Below are 18,914 nucleotides of genomic sequence, written 5' to 3'. Positions count from 1 at the left end.
ACCAAGTTGGAAAACACTCTGCAGGATATTATCCAGGAGAACTTCTCCAATCTAGCAAGGCAGGCCAACATTCAGATTCAGGAAATACAGAGAACGCCACAAAGATACTCCTCGAGAAGAGCAACTCCAAGACACATAATTGTCAGATTCACCAAAGTTGAAATGAAGGAAAAAATGTTAAGGGCAGCCAGAGAGAAAGGTCAGGTTGCCCACAAAGGGAAGCCCATCAGACTAACAGCAGATCTCTCAGCAGAAACTCTACAAGACAGAAGAGAGTGGGGGCCAATATTCAACATTCTTAAAGAAAAGAGTTTGCAACCCAGAATTTCATATCCTGCCAAACTAAGCTTCATAAGTGAAGGAGAAATAAAATCCTTTACAGACAAGCAAATGCTGAGAGATTTTGTCACCACCAGGCCTGCCCTAAAAGAGCTCCCGAAGGAAGCACTAAACATGGAAAGGAACAACCAGTACCAGCTGCTGCAAAATCATGCCAAAATGTAAAGACCATCAAAACTAGGAAGAAACTGCATCAACTAATGAGCAAAATAACCAGCTAACATCATAATGACAGGATCAAATTCACACATAACAATATCAACTTTAAATGTAAATGGACTAAATGCTCCAATTAAAAGACAAAGACTGGCAAACTGGATAAAGAGTCAAGACCCATCAGTGTGCCGTATTCAGGAAACCCATTTCACGTGCAGAGACACATATAGGCTCAAAATAAAAGGATGGAGGAAGATCTACCAAGCAAATGGAAAGCAAAAAAAGGCAGGGGTTGCAATCCTAGTCTTGGATAAAACAGACTTTAAACCAACAAAGATCAGAAGAGATAAAGAAGGCCATTACATAATGGTAAAGGGAGAAATTCAACAAGAAGAGCTAACTATCCTAAATATATACGCACCCAATACAGGAGCACTCAGATTCATAAAGCAAGTCCTGAGTGACCTACAAAGAGACTCAGACTCCCACACAATAATAATGGGAGACTTTTAACACCCCACTGTCAACATTACACAGATCAACGAGACAGAAAGTTAACAAGGATACCCAGGAATTGAACTCAGCTCTGCACCAAGCGGACGTAATAGACATCTCAGAACTCTCCACCCCAAATCAACAGAATATACATTTTTTTCAGCACCACACCACACCTATTCCAAAATTGACCACACAGTTGGAAGTAAAGCTCTTCTCAGCAAATGTAAAAGGACAGAAATTATAACAAACTGTCTCTCAGTCCACAGTGCAATCAAACTAGAACTCAGGATTAAGAAACTCACTCAAAACTGCTCAACTACATGGAAACTGAACAACCTGTTCCTGAATGACTATAGGGTACATAACGAAATGAAGGCAGAAATAAAGATGTTCTTTGAAACCAACGAGAGCCAAGACACAACATACCAGAATCTCTGGGACACATTCAAAGCAGTATGTAGAGTGAAATTTATAGCACTAAATGCCCACAACAGAAAGCAGGAAAGATCCAAAATTGACACCCTAACATCACAATTAAAAGAACTAGAAAAGCAAGAGCAAACACATTCAAAAGCTAGCAGAAGGCAAGAAATAACTAAAACCAGAGCAGAACTGAAGGAAATAGAGACACAAAAAAAACTCTTCAAAAAATTAATGAATCCAGGAGCTGGTTTTTTGAAAGGAACAAGAAAATTGATAGACTGCTAGCAAGATTAATAAAGAAAAAAAGAAGAATCAAATAGATGCAATAAAAAATGATAAAGGGGATATCACCACCGATCCCACAGAAATACAAACTACTATCAGAGAATACTACAAACACCTCTACACAAATAAACTAGAAAATCTAGAAGAAATGGATAAATTCCTCGACACATACACTCTCTCAAGACTGAACCAGGAAGAAGTTGAATCTCTGAATAGGCCAATAACAGGATCTGAAATTGTGGCAATAATCAATAGCTTACCAACCAAAAAGAGTCCAGGACCAGATGGATTCAAAGCCGAATTCTACCAGAGGTACAAGGAGGAACTGGTATCATTCCTTCTGAAACTATTCCAATCAATAGAAAAACAGGGAATCCTCCCTAACTCATTTTATGAGGCCAGCATCATCCTGATACCAAAGCCAGGCAGAGACACAACCAAGAAAGAGAATTTTAGACAAATATCCTTGATGAACATTGATGCAAAAATCCTCAATAAAATACTGGCAAACCCAATCCAGCAGCACATCAAAAAGCTTATCCACCATGATCAAGGGGGCTTCATCCCTGGGATGCAAGGCTGGTTCAATATATGCAAATCAATAAATGTAATCCAGCATATAAACAGAACCAAAGACAAAAACCACATGATTATCTCAATAGATGCAGAAAAGGCCTTTGACAAAATTCAACAACTCTTCATGCTAAAAACTCTCAATAAATTAGGTATTGATGGGACGTATCTCAAAATAATAACAGCTATCTATGACAAACCCACAGCCAATATCATACTCAATGGGCAAAAATTGGAAGCATTCCCTTTGAAAACTGGCACAAGACAGGGATGCCCTCCCTCACCACTCCTATTCAACATAGTGTTGGAAGTTCTGGCCAGGGCAATTAGGCAGGAGAAGGAAATCAAGGGTATTCAATTAGGAAAAGAGGAAGTCAAATTGTCCCCGTTTGCAGATGACATGATTGAATACCTAGAAAACCCCATTGTCTCAGCCCAAAATCTCCTTAAGCTGATAAGCAACTTCAGCAAAGTCTCAGGATACAAAATCAATGTACAAAAATCACAAGCATTCTTATACACCAGTAACAGACAAACAGAGAGCCAAATCATGAGTGAACTCCCATTCACAATTGCTTCAAAGAGAAGAAAATACTTAGGAATCCAACTTACAAGAGATGTGAAGGACCTCTTCAAGGAGAACTACAAACCACTGTTCAATGAAATGAAAGAGGATACAAACAAATGGAAGAACATTCCATGCTCATGGATAGGAAGAATCAATATCATGAAAATGGCCATACTGCCCAAGGTAATTTATAGATTCAATGCCATCCCCATGAAGCTATCAATGACTTTCTTCACAGAATTGGAAAAAACTACTTTAAAGTTCATGTGCAACCAAATAAGAGCCCGCATCGCCAAGTCAATCCTAAGCCAAAAGAACAAAGCTGGAAGCATCATGCTACCTGACTTCAAACTATACTACAAGGCCACAGTAACCAAAACAGCATGGTACTGGTACCAAAACAGAGATATAGATCAATGGAACAGAACAGAGCCCTCAGAAATAATGCCGCATATCTACAACTATCTGATCTTTGACAAACCTGAGAAAAACAAGCAATGGGGAAAGGATTCCCTATTTAATAAATGGTGCTGGGAAAACTGGCTAGCCATATGTAGAAAGCTGAAACTGGATCCCTTCCGTACACCTTATACAAAAATTAATTCAAGATGGATTAAGGACTTAAACGTTAGACCTAAAACCATAAAAATCCTAGAAGAAAACCTAGGCATTACCATTCAGGACATCGGCATGGGCAAGGACTTCATGTCTAAAACAGCAAAAGCAATGGCAACAAAAGACAAAATTGACAAATGGGATCTAATTAAACTAAAGAGCTTCTGCACAGCAAAAGAAACTACCATCAGAGTGAACAGGCAACCTACAAAATGGGAGAGAATTTTCACAGCCTACTCATCTGACAAAGGGCTAATATCCAGAATCTACAATGTACTCAAACAAATTTACAAGAAAAAGCAAACAACCCCATCAAAAAGTGGGCAAAGGATATGAACAGACACTTCTCAAAAGAAGACATTTATGCAGCCAAAAGACACTTGAAAAAATGCTCATCATCACTGGCCATCAGAGAAATGCAAATCAAAACCACAATGAGATACCATCTCACACCAGTTAGAATGGCGATCATTCAAAAGTCAGGAAACAACAGGTGCTGGAGAGGATGTGGAGAAATAGTAACACTTTTACGCTGTTGGTGGGACTGTAAACTAGTTTAACCATTGTGGAAGTCAGTGTGGCGATTCCTCAGGGATCTAGAACTAGAAATACCATTTGACCCAGCCATCCCATTACTGGGTATATACCCAAAGGACTATAAATCATGCTGCTATAAAGACACATGCACACATATGTTTATTGTGGCAGTATTCACAATAGCAAAGACTTGGAACCAACCCAAATGTCCAACAATGATAGACTGGATTAAGAAAATGTGGCACATATACACCATGGAATACTATGCAGCCATAAAAAATGAAGAGCTCATGTCCTTTGTAGGGACATGGATGAAATTGGAAATCATCATTCTCAGTAAACCATCGCAAGGACAAAAAACCAAACACCGCATGTTCTCATAGGTGGGAATTGAACAATGAGAACACATGGACACAGGAAGGGGAACATCACAGTCTGGGGACTGTTGTGGGGACGGGGGAGGGGGGAGGGATAGCATTAGGAGATATACCTAATGCTAAATGACGAGTTAATGGGTGCAAGCACAGCAGCATGGCACATGTATACATATGTAACTAATCTGCACATGGTGCACATGTACCCTAAAACTTAAAGTATAATAATAATAATAAAAAAAAAGAAGAAGAAAAAAAGAAAAAATAATAATATTCACATAAATGAGATGAAAACATTAAAAAACTCTCAATCAAGTACCATCAACATTACAATGAATTCTAGGTTAGAATGACATCATTAAGACACATCCTCTAATTGTATTTTGTATGTATTTCTAAATGACCTTTTGTCCGAATAAACCTGCCTCCTCCATTCCCTTCTCATTCAATGACACTCAAGAAATTAAACACTATTAAAAACCTCAAACTTCTACATCATTGGCTCTATGGGAAAAATGATCTACGAGGGGAAGTTTTAAAAACATTATATCAGACTTCCAGTTTGTAATAAAAGTTATAAAATATTCCATCAGAGTTGTGGTTCATGATGGAATAGCTCCTAAAGAGTAATTTTATCCATTTAAATGACAAACACTGGGTATCTGAATTCTAGAGGTTACTAAAAAACTCTGGCATTGTAATTTAACATATCACTTTGTTATATCTCCAATGAATGATTTATGCTGAATGATATCTCATAATTGAACTTCTTATTCAAATGGAATTAAACTTACTGTATATTAATACATACTTTGGTAACGAGACATTGATGTTCATCTGACACCGGCATCAACTAACTGAAATTACATTAAAGAAGTAAGATTGATTCCAGTGAGTCTCAACTAAGTGGGTACTTCTATTTAATCTGATAGTTTTTAATTTTTAAAATTGTTCTTGCCATTGAAAACCCAAGTTAAAACCATAAGTTATTATAACTTAAATATTAAAGTGATTCTTCACAGCTAAAAATAACATGAAATATAAAAATTTTTATTTGAAAGGAACATTTAAAGGCATTTGGGACAGAAAGTGGCCTATATATAAATATTCATTTTGGTGTGGCTAGAAGAATATTAACTTTATTTGCAGCCTCTGGCTACCTAAAGGCTTTAGCTAAAAAACCAAGGCAAAGTGGACCATTTGGCAATTATCCTGTAAATCAAGGGTTGCCAATGAACACCTAGAAGGCCCAGGCAGAAAACCGAAATGAGTGAAGCAAGAAGGGTCTGAGTCCACCTGCATACCTTATGAGTAAGGAGGATTCAACTTTACAGGAGAGCTTGCAGCTTCTTAGAAGTGTGACATTACTACTTAGCTCCCACCAAGTGCTTGTGTGCGATAAGGCAGGTTCAATGTTGAGAAATCTGACCTTTTTCAAGCAAAGTCTGAAATTACGAATTTTACGTGAAATTTCCTGAGTTATAAGTGTTAGCTGATATGCTTTTAGAATGCTGTTTTGAGGTTTGCCAACAAAATATCTACTAGTTCCTAAGGGGTAGAAAGAAGTGAAGAGTGCTTTGGCAAAAACAGAGAACTGGGGCCAATACCACATCAACAACAGGAAGGCCACTAGAGGTGGCATCTTGAATGGGTGAGATGCTCTCTGCCACCTTGCTGCTCTCTGGAGAAACTTCCCCTAAAACACAACTCAGCTTTAATTAAATAAGGGCTCTTTGGGAATAGAGTATACTAGCAGTGGAAAGGAAAGACTCTCTGCTGCCAAGCACCTCTTGGATTGGGAGGAATGAGAGCAAGTTTTCAAACCAAATTTCTTAGTATTTGAATACTCCTAGGCATTTATGGAATCAACAAGCACATTTAGAAAGCTTATATAATTCGGCCATGATAAACTCATTTTTTTTTCTCCCATGTCAGGAGATACATTAAGACTTGCCAATTTGTTCAATAAACATTTATTGATCACTTACTATATGCCATGCACTAATAGGGACTGGAGATGATACACTTGTAGTCTACTGGGAAAATAAGATATGCTTGTAGTCTACTGGGGAAAACAGACAAGTAAACAGATTGTTAAAGTGCAAGGTGGAGAGGTATTATGAGGGTTATGAAATTGTGAATGGCAATGATGAGCTATGCCCAAAATATCTAATCTGCAGAGGGAAAATCATAGTGTGCTTCCTGGAGGAAGTAGCATCTATAGATCAGACAGGACTTATAATCCTTATCTAGGACTTACTCTATGCCAGGCACTATTCTAAGAGCTTTATGCTTATTAATTAATGTAAATCCCCACAACAACCTTAATGGTGTGTATACTTCAGGTAACTGCATTTTATAGATGAGGAAAATGAAACAGGAACTTTGCAAGGGATCACAAAACTAGTAAGTATCAGAATCCAGATTCTATGTTCTTAACCCCTAAATACTATTTATATGTTATATATGTAATAAAATATAGAGCAATTAGAACATATTACGAGTAATTATGACTTGATGATCTCACCGCATTGGCGTATGGGCCTGAGGAGAACACCACGGAAACAAATGCCCTATTTGTTTCTTATTGTTTAGACTGCTTCAAATTTTTTCTAGATTTACCCATATTCAGAAGGAAAGTTCTAGATATGCTATGACTGTTTTGCTTTTTAAAATTTAGCATAACATGAGCTGAAGTCACCTAGAGTAGTCACTAATATGATTTCTTCATATCACTAATTTTTTAACAGCCATATTTAACTTTCTTGCCTATATCTCCTTTTTTCATATTCTCTATTGAGCCACTTGCCCAGGGGTAGAAACATGAGGAAGACAGATGAATTGAAAAGGATTAGGAAACTTTGCTCCACAGTACCTATTATAGCTCCTTTCTTTATAGTTTAAATACTAAATTATTTATGTCATTACATACCCAGCACTGTAAACACATAACACACATTCATCTGAAAAACTCATTTATCGAATATGAAAGACCTTTCAGTCAAGTTCACTTTCTATCTCATCAAGATACTTGTGTGGTTTACTTATAATGGAAAGATAGTATTTTATTTTCAAATACTGAATTTTCATGAACGTACACTATGTGTGTGGGTTACAGCCACATACATAATACTCAGATTTTGATGAAATATCTAGACTTCAGAGTTAGTTAACTGACAAGGGTGACTGAACTCACAAAAGCAAGGTAGTGACAAATTTGATTTATTAACTACACACTGAATAGTGTATTTGTCTCACGTGGGCTTTAACTCTTAGAAACCACCTAACACTGAACTCTGAAGAATCTTACATGAATAAGGAAATCAATACCTAAACACAAAATGATGAATACAATTTTATTTGTAAGGCATTTCCCTAAATGTCTTAAATGGTTTAATTTCAATAACTGAAGACTTCACATTTAATGGTCAAGCATTTATGGATATTTAATATTAAATGAATGTTTAAAACTTCTACTGCAAACAGAAACCATCCATTTATTCCATAATCCAGCTCATTTTTATTACAGGGCTGCCAATCTCCAAAGTTATATTTAATTCCCATTCTTTACTTTTTTCTACATGAACAGAAAGCCCAGTGGATCTGCCTACTGAAAGAAATGGTCAGTATGCACTTTATGCTGCCACTTTCCATTCTCTTAGTTCATGGCCCTGTCTCTTTCCTGATATACCAGAACTTCTTATTGAAGTTACTTATGATTGCCACGCTCCCTAAATACTTTCCCAACTCAACTGTTCTCCCTTGTTGGAACCTCCTTGGTTCTCTTCAGTAACACTAGATCACTGGGTTTGTCTGCACACCACACAGCTACCATTAATGCTGCTTGTTCTCTTCCAGGAGCACTATTCTCCCGTTCTTCAACTGGTTAATGCCTTCCTGTCTTTCAAGGCCAAGCTCAGGCACCCACTTCTTCAGAGGGCCTTCTCTGACCACTCTCCTTTTACTCTGTAGTTCATTCTGATTGTTGCTCTCACAGAATGTACCACATTGTATGGAAAAAAGTCTGTTTACATACATGTCTTAGCTCATCTGACTTTTAAGTTTCTGATGTTGCTTCACATCCATTCCTCCGCTGCTCCCCCCACTGCCCCCACAGTCCTCACTAACCCTAATCTGGATGATTGCAAATAACTTCCTCACTTCCAATTTCTACACCCTCCAAATCATTGCAAATATTACTATCAGATTAATCTTCCCAAAGCAGAGAACTGACTGTGTGGTCCTTCTCTAGCCCAAAAGCTTTAATGGCTTCCTTTTCAAATCTACCATAGTAGTTCCCAAAGAGTGGAACATGTACCATTTGTGAAATGATTTTAGACGGTATATGGGTGTGGCATTAAATAATTCTGGATCCCAGAATAAAAATGTCCCTTTGTCAGTTTTCCTTCAGTCCTAACTATGACAGGGAGAATGGCTGAACATGTATCTAATCCTTGATAAACTCTTTTTAACAAACAGCAGCCCTCAGGACAGAGCCTTAAACAAGAAACAGTACCCAGTTAGACTTTAAAATATTGTTTTGTTTTCAGTATGTTTATTTTTATGTTGTATTTTGGGAAAATTACACTGGTTTTCCACTTATAAAAGTGGTATAAAGTTTTCTTTTACATTAAATTTAAGCAAAAAAAAAAAAAAAAAAAAGAGAGAGAGTTGATTTAAAGGAAAGTATCAAGTGCATACCAGAATGGGTAGTACAGAAACAGGGTACTGAGAGTAGTATTGAAATGACTGAAGTTTGAGAAAGACTTGTCAGAAAAATCAGGCCCTTCAGAAGTTACACAACTTACTTAAAATGTCTGAACCCATATCAGGCTCTTGTACTGTCAGACCAATGTTTCCTTAGGGCTCTTTTTCAATCTGGCAACAAGATTAATTGTTCACTGTTCTCCGGAGGTTACCTCTTTCCAGCCTCCATGCTTCTGCCCATGCTGTTGCTTTTGCTGGAATGCCTGGCTTCCTATCTCTCCCTGTTGAAATCTTAGAGTCCTCCCAAGTCCACTCTAAGTGCTATCTCCTTCAGAAAGCCTTCCCCCATCCCCAGTCAGATGGATTCCTTTCCCTTTCACATTACCAATAGCACTTTCTCTCTCCATTGTGCTTTGTAATAGTTTTGGTGATTTTATAGATGTTCAAATAATTACGTTATTCCACTTAGATGTTAAGCTCTTTCAAGAGAGGGGAAGGAAGGTCATGAATTTTATTCATTTTTTATACCACCATCGTACTTAACAAAGTACCTCACATATGGAGTCAGCCCATAATTAATATTTGTTGAATTGAATTTAATATTTTAGGCAACATTCATATGACACTTACAATTTTACGTTTGATCATGAAGAGTGGAATTTTTGCATGAAGAGGGGTGGAGGATAGTTCCTTATGGACCGTTGATAAATATAATCTTCTTTTGATGTTCCCTAAATCAGTAATTCTGAAAAAATGGAGGAGAGAAGACAGAAAGATTCCCATCAATTTAATAACCACTTCTTTGGATAATCATCAAAATGATATAATTTATCATATAGACCCTTTTCAACTGGAAGATCAAACACAGAATTTAAGAATTGCCTTTTTCTTTCAAGAAGTAATAAAATTTCTTTCTTGAATTCAAGGTGCTCAGAAGCCTGAATGTATAAATTCACTTAATATGCTAATTCATTTCAGTACTCCACACTAGATTTCCACAGTCCTCCAGCCTATGAAAAAATTCAATTTGGATGAACTGAGAAACTGTTAGCCTTTAATAACCATACTTGTTCCAGCCCCTTAAGCTTGTGTTATCTTGGGACATACTGTCACCTACTAAATAAGAAAACATTATGGGTTTCTTTCCCTAAAAATGCATCTGTCATTTTATATAGGCTCTTAGTCTGCTTAGAGACAGACACAAAACACTGGCTGTCAGTTTCACTTCCTAAGCACATATCTTCCAACCAGAATTATAATACACAACTTTATCGCTCACTATTCAGGTCAACCCACAGTGATACCAAGGACACTGAAATTGAACATCTTTAATAGATTTAGACCACAGCCATGATCACAAAGATTAAGTTTGCTTCAAATTGATAGAGGCTCATTTTTATGTTCTGCTTTCTTTAGGTCTCAGAGGTAACACAGCAGGCTTAAAATCTCCAAACCTGTCTCAGGCTGCTATATTATAGAATTGATGCTTCTTTAAAAACCGTCTTTTTATTTGAGAACGATTCTTCCCCATTATTAGGGAAAAACTTTGTTTAGACACATTACACTGCTAATTTTCTATATTTAGTAATCCCCCAAGAAGACAACATTTCATTCAAATGCATCGTTGTCAATATTTATAGTGTAATTAACTGTTTTTAAAATTGGCATTGTTTTTTCTACAGCACTTCCGTTCCCCCTCCTTCCCACTTTTCTAATCTCGGTACTGCTCCTCTCTAAACTACTCTACATATCTTTCAGTGAAAAAAAAAACTATCATTAGACAATGTTAAGAATAAATACAGTAAAAATTAGGTGAGATTTCAGAGTATGCTCCAGACCTAAAAATTCCACCCTGCTTGCACTAAATGATATCATAAATTCATTTAAAATACAAAGTCTTTCAATCCACAGTCAGAGCTAAGGTTTAAAATGCAGAAGTATTAACACTATGGCAGTATTATACCCTGATGTATATACATATATGTAAACATAGTATCACATTTACCCTAAGGCAATGTCTTCAAAGTGGGATGAACACATGGGGAGGAGGAGTGATATGCAACAATCCACTGAAGTGCAGGAAGAAAACATTAGAACTTTCACCTCATCCCCTTAAAATGTTATTTTTGTGCATGTCTCATTATACAGTAGTATAGTAACATATTTATATATTTTCTAAATAAATGCCCCTATATGGCAGGTATGTACAAATATTTTACTAATGGGGTACAGGATCAAATATGTTTGGAAAATCATGTCATCAGAGATGCTATTGGGTCTCTTCTGTAAGTTCTGATTAGGAAATAAAAGGAAAGACTACTGGGATTCTAGAAAGGAAAAGGGAACAAAAAGAGGGACTGCATTAATCAAAAATTCATCTATCACAGTTTTATTAAAGGGCTACTGTGCTTTCATGAATAAAACTACGTTTTTTTAAATTTTATTTTTATTTTTTATTTTATTTTTTTTTTGAGACAGAGTCTAGCTCTGTCACCCAGGCTGGAGTTCAGTGGTGCGATCTTGGCTCACTGCAAGCTCCAACTCCCGGGTTCACGCCATTCTCCTGCCTCAGTCTCCCGAGTGGCTGGGACTACAGGCACCCGCCACCATGCCTGGCTAATTTTTCGTATTTTTAGTAGAGACAGGGTTTCACGATGTTAGTCAGGATTGTCTCAATCTCCTGACCTCGTGATCTGCCTGCCTTGGCCTCCCAAAGTGCTGGGATTACAGGCGTGAGCCACCGTGCCCGGTCCATTTTTTTTTTTTTTTTTTTGAGATGCAGTCTCGCCCTTGTCGCCCAGGCTGGAGTGCAATGGTGCAATCGTGGCTTACTGTAACCTCCGCTTCCCAGGTTCAAGCGATTCTCCTGCCTGAGCCTCCTGAGTAGCTGGGATCACAGGCGCCTGACACTATGCCCAGCTAATTTTTGTATTTTTAGAAGAGACAGGGTTTCATCATGTTGGCCAAGCTGGTCTAGAACTACTGACCTCAGGTGATCGGCCTGCTTGGGCCTCCCAAAATGTTGGGATTACAGGCGTGAGCCACTGTGCCCAGCCAAACTACATATTTTTAATCTAAATAGTTAAGAGTCAAACTCCAAATGGAGGAATGATTGAGTATACTATCACTTCATATGGAACTACAGGAACATTCATTCGTTCATTCATACATTCAACAAAGACTGAGCCAGGAAAATTGTTGGGAGTACGTCAGGGAGACAGCGATGAAAAAGACAAGGTTCCTATCCTTCTGGAGCCTCTATTCTTGTGAAAAGGCAGGTGAATTTTCATGAAATATAGTTTAACATTATTTATGCTAGTGCTTTCTGTGTTCTGAAGAATCCTTGCCCAGGCTAAAGTTGCACAAATACTTTCTTATGTTTCCTTCTACATCTTTATAGTTTGTTTTTACATTTAGTTCATCCCAAATTAGTTTCTGTGAGTTGTATGACATAAGGGTTGGAGTTCTTTTATTTCTGTATGTTTATACAATTGTCCCAACACCATTTATTAAAGACTCTCCTTTTTTCACTGAAATGCCCTGGTACTTTGTTGAAAATCAGTTGACCATAAATATATGTGTGTGAGGCTGTATTTCTGGACTGTTGATTCATTTTTTTCGTTGATCCATTTGTCTATTCTTATACCAATAATACACTATCTTGATTACTGTAGATTTAGAGTAAGTCTTGAAACTAGGTAAAGAAACTCTTCAACTTTAGTTTTGTTCAAGATTTGTTTGGGTTTTGCTTTTTCATATAGATTTTAGAATCCATTTATCATTTTCTATTAAAAAAAGTGTTGAGAGTTTAACTTGGATTGTGTTGAATCTATAGATCAATTTCAGGGGAATGACACTGATCATGTCTACTCACATGATATGTATCTCCAATTATTTACGCTTTGCTTAATTTCTTTTTTAATGTTTTATAGTTTTCATTTTAGAAGCTCTGCACATCTTTTGTTAAATTTATTCCTAAGTATTTTGTCTTCTGACACAATTGAAAATGAATTTTAAAATTTCACTTCCTAGGGCCGGGCGCAGTGGCTCATGCCTGTAATCCCAGCACTTTGGAAGGCTGAGGCGGGTGGATCACGAGGTCAAGATATTTAGATGATCCTGGTCAACATGGTGAAACCTCGTCTCTACTAAAAATACAGAAATTAGCTGGGTGTGGTGGCACATGCCTATAATCCCAGCTACTCAGGAGGGTGAGGCAGGAGAATCGCTTGAACCCGGGAGGTGGAGGCTGCAGTGAGCTGAGATTGTGCCACTGCACTCCAGCCTGGTGACAGAGCGAGACTCCATCTCAAAAAAAAAAAAAAAAAAAAAAGGAAAATTTCACTTCCCAGTCATTTGGTTCTAGTATATAGACATTCAATTGATTTCTCTATATGGTACTTGTTTCCTCTGACCTTTGCTTAATTCACTCTTGAGTTCCAGTAGTTGTTTTGTAGATTCCTGAGGATTTTATACATAAACAATCATGTCCTGGAGTGAATAAAGACTGTTTTACTTCTGCTTTTTCAACTTGATACCTTTCATTTCTTTTTCTTTTTTTTGAGATGGAGTCTCGCTCTGTGGCCCAGGCTGGAGTGCAGTGGCGTGATCTCAGCTCACTGCAAGCTCTGCCTCCTGGGTTCACGCCATTCTCCTGCCTCAGCCTCCCGAGTAGCTGGGACTACAGGCGCCTGCCACTGCACTCGGCTAATTTTTTGTATTTTTAGTAGAGACGGGGTTTCACCGTGGTCTCGATCTCCTGACTTCGTGATCCGCCCGCCTCGGCCTCCCAAAGTGCTGGGATTACAGACGTGAGCCACCGTGCCTGGCCCTTTCATTTCTTTTTCTTGCATTACCACAATGGCTAGGGCCTTCAGCACATCTGAAATAGAAATCATGAGAATATATACCCTTGCTTTATTCCCAATCATAGGGAGAAAGTGTTCATTATGACCTTATTAAGTATGATGTTAGACGTAGTTTACTTTATCACACTGAGGATGTTGTTTTCCATTCTACTTTTTTAGATATTCTTTTTTCAATCATGAAATGTTGCAGAATTTTGATAAATGCCTTTTCTATACTGGTTGAAATGATCCTATTGTTTTTCACCTTTATCCTGTCTATATATTTAATTATACTCATTGATCTTCAAATGTGAAATGAACTTTGTATTCTTGGAGGAAATTTCAATTGGGCTAGTATTTTGTTGAAGATTTTTATGCTGTAAAAGAAAAATAAAATGATATGTGCCAGAAGATGGCTGAATAGGAACAGCTTCGGTCTGCAGTTCCCAGTGAGATAAATGCAGAAGGCAGGTGATTTCTGCATTTCCAACTGAGGTACCCGGCTCATTTCACTGGGACTGGTTAGACAGTGGTTGCAGCCCATGGAGAGCAAGCCAAAGCAGGGTGGGGCGTTGCCTCACCTGGGAAGTGCAAGGTGTCAGGGAACTGCCTCCCCCAGCCAAAGGAAGCCGTGAGGGACTATGCCATGAGGAACGGTGCATCCTGGCCCAGATACTATGCTTTTCCCGTGGTCTTTGCAACCCATAAACCAGGAGATTCCCTCAGGTGTCTACACTACCAGGGCCCTGGGTTTCAGGCAAAAAACAGGGCGGCTGTTTGGGCAGACATCGAGCTAGCTGCAGGAGTCTTTTTTCATACCCCAGTAGCACCTGGAACACCAGTGAGACAGAACCCTTCACTCCCCTGGAAAGGGAGCTAAAGCCAGGGAACCAAGTGGTCTTGCTCAGTGGATCCCACCCCCACGGAGGCCAGCAAGTTAAGATCCACTGATTTGAAATTCTCACTGAGAACACAGCAGTCTAAAGTCAACCCAGGGCACTAGAGTTTGGTCGGGGAAGGGGCGTCTGCCATTACTAAGGCTCAAGTAAGCAGTCTACCCCTCACGGTGAAAACAAAGCCACCGGGAATTTCGAACTGGGCATAGCCCAGAGCAGCTCCACAAAGCCGCTGTAGCCAGACTGCCTCCCTAGATTCCTCCTCTCTGGGCAGGGCATCTCTGAAAGAAAGGCAGCAGCTCCAGTCAGGCACTTATAGATAAAACTCCCATCTCTTTGGGACAGAGCACCCGGGGAAAGTGGTAGCTGTGGGTGCAGCTTCAGCAGACTTAAATGTTCCTGCCTGCTGGCTCTGAAGAGAGCAGCAGATCTCTCAGCACAGTGCTCGAGCTCTGCTAAGGGACAGACTGCCTCAAGTGGGTCCCTGAACCATGTGCCTCCTGAATGGGAGACACCTCCCAGCAGGGGTCAATAGACACGTCATACAGGAGAGCTCTGCCTGGCGTCTGGCAGGTGCACCTCTGGGATGAAGCTTCCAGAGGAAGGAACAGGCAGGAATCTTTGCTCTTCTACAGCCTCTGCTGGTGATACCCAGGGAAAGAGGGTCTGGAGTGGACCTTCAGAAAACTCCAGCAGACCTACAGCAGAGGGGCCTGACTGTTAGAAAAAAACTAATGAACAGAAAGGAATAGAATCAACATGAATGAAAAGGATGTCCACACAAAAACCCCATCCAAAGGTCACTAACATCGAAGACCAAAGGTAGATAAATCCACGAAGATGAGGAAAAACCAGCACAAAAAGGCTGAAAATTCCAAAAACCAGAACACTTCTTCTACTCCAAAGGATCACAACTCCTTGCCAGCAAGGAAACAAAACTGGATAGAGAATGAGTTTCAGGACTTGACAGAAGTACGCTTCAGAAGATGGGTAATAACAAACTACTCCAAGCTAAAGGAGCAGGTTCTAACCCAATGCAAGGTAGCTAAGAACCTTGAAAATAGTTAGAGTAATTGCTAACTAGAATAATGAGTTTAGAAAAGAATATAAATGACCTGATGGAGCTGAAAAACACAGCACAAGAATGTTGTGAAGCATACGCAAGTATCAATAGCTGAATCAATCAAGCAGAAGAAAGGATATCAGAAAATGAGGATCAGCTTAATCAAATAAAGCGTGAAGACAAGATTAGAGAAAAAAGAATGAAAGAGAATGAACAAAGCCTCCAAGAAAGATGGAACTATGTGAAATGACCAAACCTACATTTGACTGGTATACCTGAAAGTGACGGGGAGAATGGAACCAAGTAGGAAAACACTCTTCAGGATATTATCCAGGAGAATTTACCCAACCTAGCAAGACAGGCCAACATTCAAATTCAGGAAATACAGAGACCACCACAAAGATACTCCTCGAGAAGAGCAACCCGAAGACACATAATCCTCAGATTCTCCAAGGCTGAAATGAAGGAAAAAATGTTAAGGGCAGCCAGAGAGAAGTAACTTTTCTTAAATAGTTGTTTTTAACACTTTCATTCATTTTCTATTTTACAGATGAGAAAATAAGACTCCAGAAATTACTACCCCATGGATATACAGTGAGTAAGTAGCAGAGACAAGTGTTACCATTCTGTCTTTGAACTTAAAATCCACTGCCATTTCTGTCATGCAACACTATGCCAACTACTATTCCAGGCTGAAGCACTTTCATTTGTTCACTGTTTACCAAAAGACTAGTAGACATTGTGCTAAGTGCTCCGAATATAGCAGTACCAAGGATTCCCTGGTTTCTGTCCTTATAGAGTTTACGGTATGGTGAGAACCACAGAACCGTATTATATTCTTAAGATAATACTTGCTTCTCCGCTGAAAACCACTCCCCTTTCACTTCTCCCTCTCACTCCTTTAGAACCTCTTCCTGCTTCATTCTGGATCCAGTTTTCCAATAGGTTACAAATTTGTGCCTCCATCCATGATCTTGTGTAAGGCCTTCCAGAAGGATGATCTCCAAGCTAGCAAGACTGGAGTGTAAACTACTGAAATGTGTTAATTCATATAAAGAAAAAAAATCTATCAAGTATCAGAAGGATTTCCTGACTTAGCATATAATCCGAATGACTGACTTAGACTTCAGTGTAAGATGCATATGTTTTCCAAAAATATCATTATTAAATATCAATTATTGAACATTCTCTATATGCCAACGATGCATTAAGCACTCTATATACTTTATCTAATTTAATCCTTCCATAAACCCTACAAGATATCTACTATTATTATTATCATCTATTTTACAGATGAGGAATCTAAAGCTTAGCTAGTAAGGCTAGGTATCTCTCCCCAAACCACACATTCAGCAGAGTATAGATTTAAACTCAGATCTAATTAATCCCAGTATCCACCTTCTGAACTACATGCTTGCTTTCTTTTTGGGGCAGGTGATCCCTATAAACACATGCATAGTAGAATGATCTTTCCTCCTGGGAACAAGATATTTAATATCTAATGGCTAAGATGCCTACCCTACACTGTGTTTGAATGGACATAGTTCATGTTTACCTTTCGTGTGTATGTGTGTATGAGATTATCTTCTTTCCGTCCACAAATCCTTCCTTTTGATAGGTAAAAAGAAGCTCTGATCCAATGGTTATTATCTTACAATTAAAATGTTGGAGGCTAATCTTATTTTCCTCATTCCCAGGCTCCTGGGGGTAACCTCATACCTCACAATAGGCCTCATATACTTACTTCAAATCCTCTCAGTTATTAGTGAGGACTCCTGAGAATCACTGATTGCTGGTCATCATGAGCATCTGAACTTCACCAATCCAATTAGTTGCCACATGCTGTCAGTCACTTTCTTTTTTTTTTTTTTCTGAGAGGGAGTCTCGTTCTGTCACCGGGCTGGAGTCCAGTGGCACGATCGATGCTGGCTCACTGCAACCTCCGCCTCCCTGGTTCAAGCAATTCTCCTGCCTCAGCCTCCCGAGTAGCTAGGACTACAGGCGCACACCACCATACCCAGCTAATTTTTGTATTTTTAGTAGAGATGAGGTTTCACCACATTGGCCAGGACGGTCTCAATCTCCTGACTTCGTGATCGGCCCACTTTGACCTCCCAAAGTGCTGGGATTACAGGCGTGAGCCACCACGACCAGCCCAAAGTCACTTTCTTAGTGGTTTCTTTTCTATTCTTTCCTTTGGTTTCTTACAGTTACAAAGTTCAGGTCATTTGTTGCTTGAAACGGCCTCTTCTACTAGTTTCCCAACTGCCCCAATTTTTTTTTTTTTTTTTGAGATGGAGTCTCACTTTGTCACCCAGGCTGGAATGCAGTGACGTGATCTCGGCTCACTGCAACCTCTGCCTCCCAGGTTCAAGCGATTCTCGTGTCTCAGCCTCCTAAGGAGCTGGGACTACAGGCACGTGCCACCACACCCAGCTAATTTTTTGTATTTTTAGTAGAGACAGGTTTCACCATGTTGGCCAGGCTGGTCTCGAACTCCTGACCTCAGGTGATCTGCCCACCTTGGCCTCCCAAAGTGCTGGGATTACAGCGTGGGCCACCCCACCCAGCCCCCAGTGTTTTATCTCTCAGTCCATTCTTCATGTGGACCAGCCATGGAGACTGAATGTCACCCCTAAGCTCCAATTTCTTTTTTGGCATCTTATAGTCTATGGAATAAAGTCCAAGTTTCCTACCTTGTTTGTTATTCAGGGACCTCCAAATTCTGACCCTTATCCACTACCCCAGTATTGCCTGTCACCACATTTCTCTACGCACCCTCTGCTCCTATCAAACCCCATGAAGAAAAATGTGCAGGACAGAAACCAGGGGGTTAGCACCCGAGACTCCAGGAGAGAATATCCAAATTGGTACAAGAGGAAGAGAGGAAATGCAGAAGAAAGCCAAGATTGGTTGCTGGGAGTTTTAATATGAGATATCAAGAAGACCTCAGCAGGGGAGAAATCAAGGATATAATTATAAATAGTTAGAAGAGGATGGGACATGGAAGAGCAACATCTAAATCCCTACCAC

General features: G+C 39.2%; 1 protein-coding gene and 1 long non-coding RNA gene across 19 annotated transcripts in view; one reads left to right on the top strand and one right to left on the bottom strand.

The window, feature by feature from the left end:
* The window catches only part of CFAP20DC (CFAP20 domain containing), a 326,758-nt gene that overhangs the window by 206,363 nt on the left and 101,481 nt on the right, over nucleotides 1-18,914 (bottom strand). For 17 of the 18 annotated variants that reach the window (XR_008501471.1, XM_054480722.2, XM_054480732.2 and 14 more), the window contains exon 5: nucleotides 9,706-9,820. Coding sequence is in view for 16 of the 18 variants with exons in the window: in XM_054480722.2 (XP_054336697.1) it covers nucleotides 9,706-9,820 (115 nt within the window). In the remaining 2 variants the exon portion in view is untranslated. Of the gene's footprint in view, nucleotides 1-9,705; nucleotides 9,821-18,914 lie in introns of those variants that run through there. The other variant, XM_054480735.2, reaches the window with a different exon arrangement.
* Nucleotides 1-18,914, top strand: part of LOC129032820 (uncharacterized) — a 188,644-nt gene that overhangs the window by 101,765 nt on the left and 67,965 nt on the right. The gene's annotated exons all lie outside the window — the stretch shown is intronic.

This window comes from Pongo pygmaeus, chromosome 2, assembly GCF_028885625.2.
Source record: "Pongo pygmaeus isolate AG05252 chromosome 2, NHGRI_mPonPyg2-v2.0_pri, whole genome shotgun sequence".
NCBI lineage: Eukaryota > Metazoa > Chordata > Mammalia > Primates > Hominidae > Pongo > Pongo pygmaeus.
Note: the sequence above shows the minus strand (reverse complement) of the source record. Positions and strands in the feature narration are given on the sequence as shown.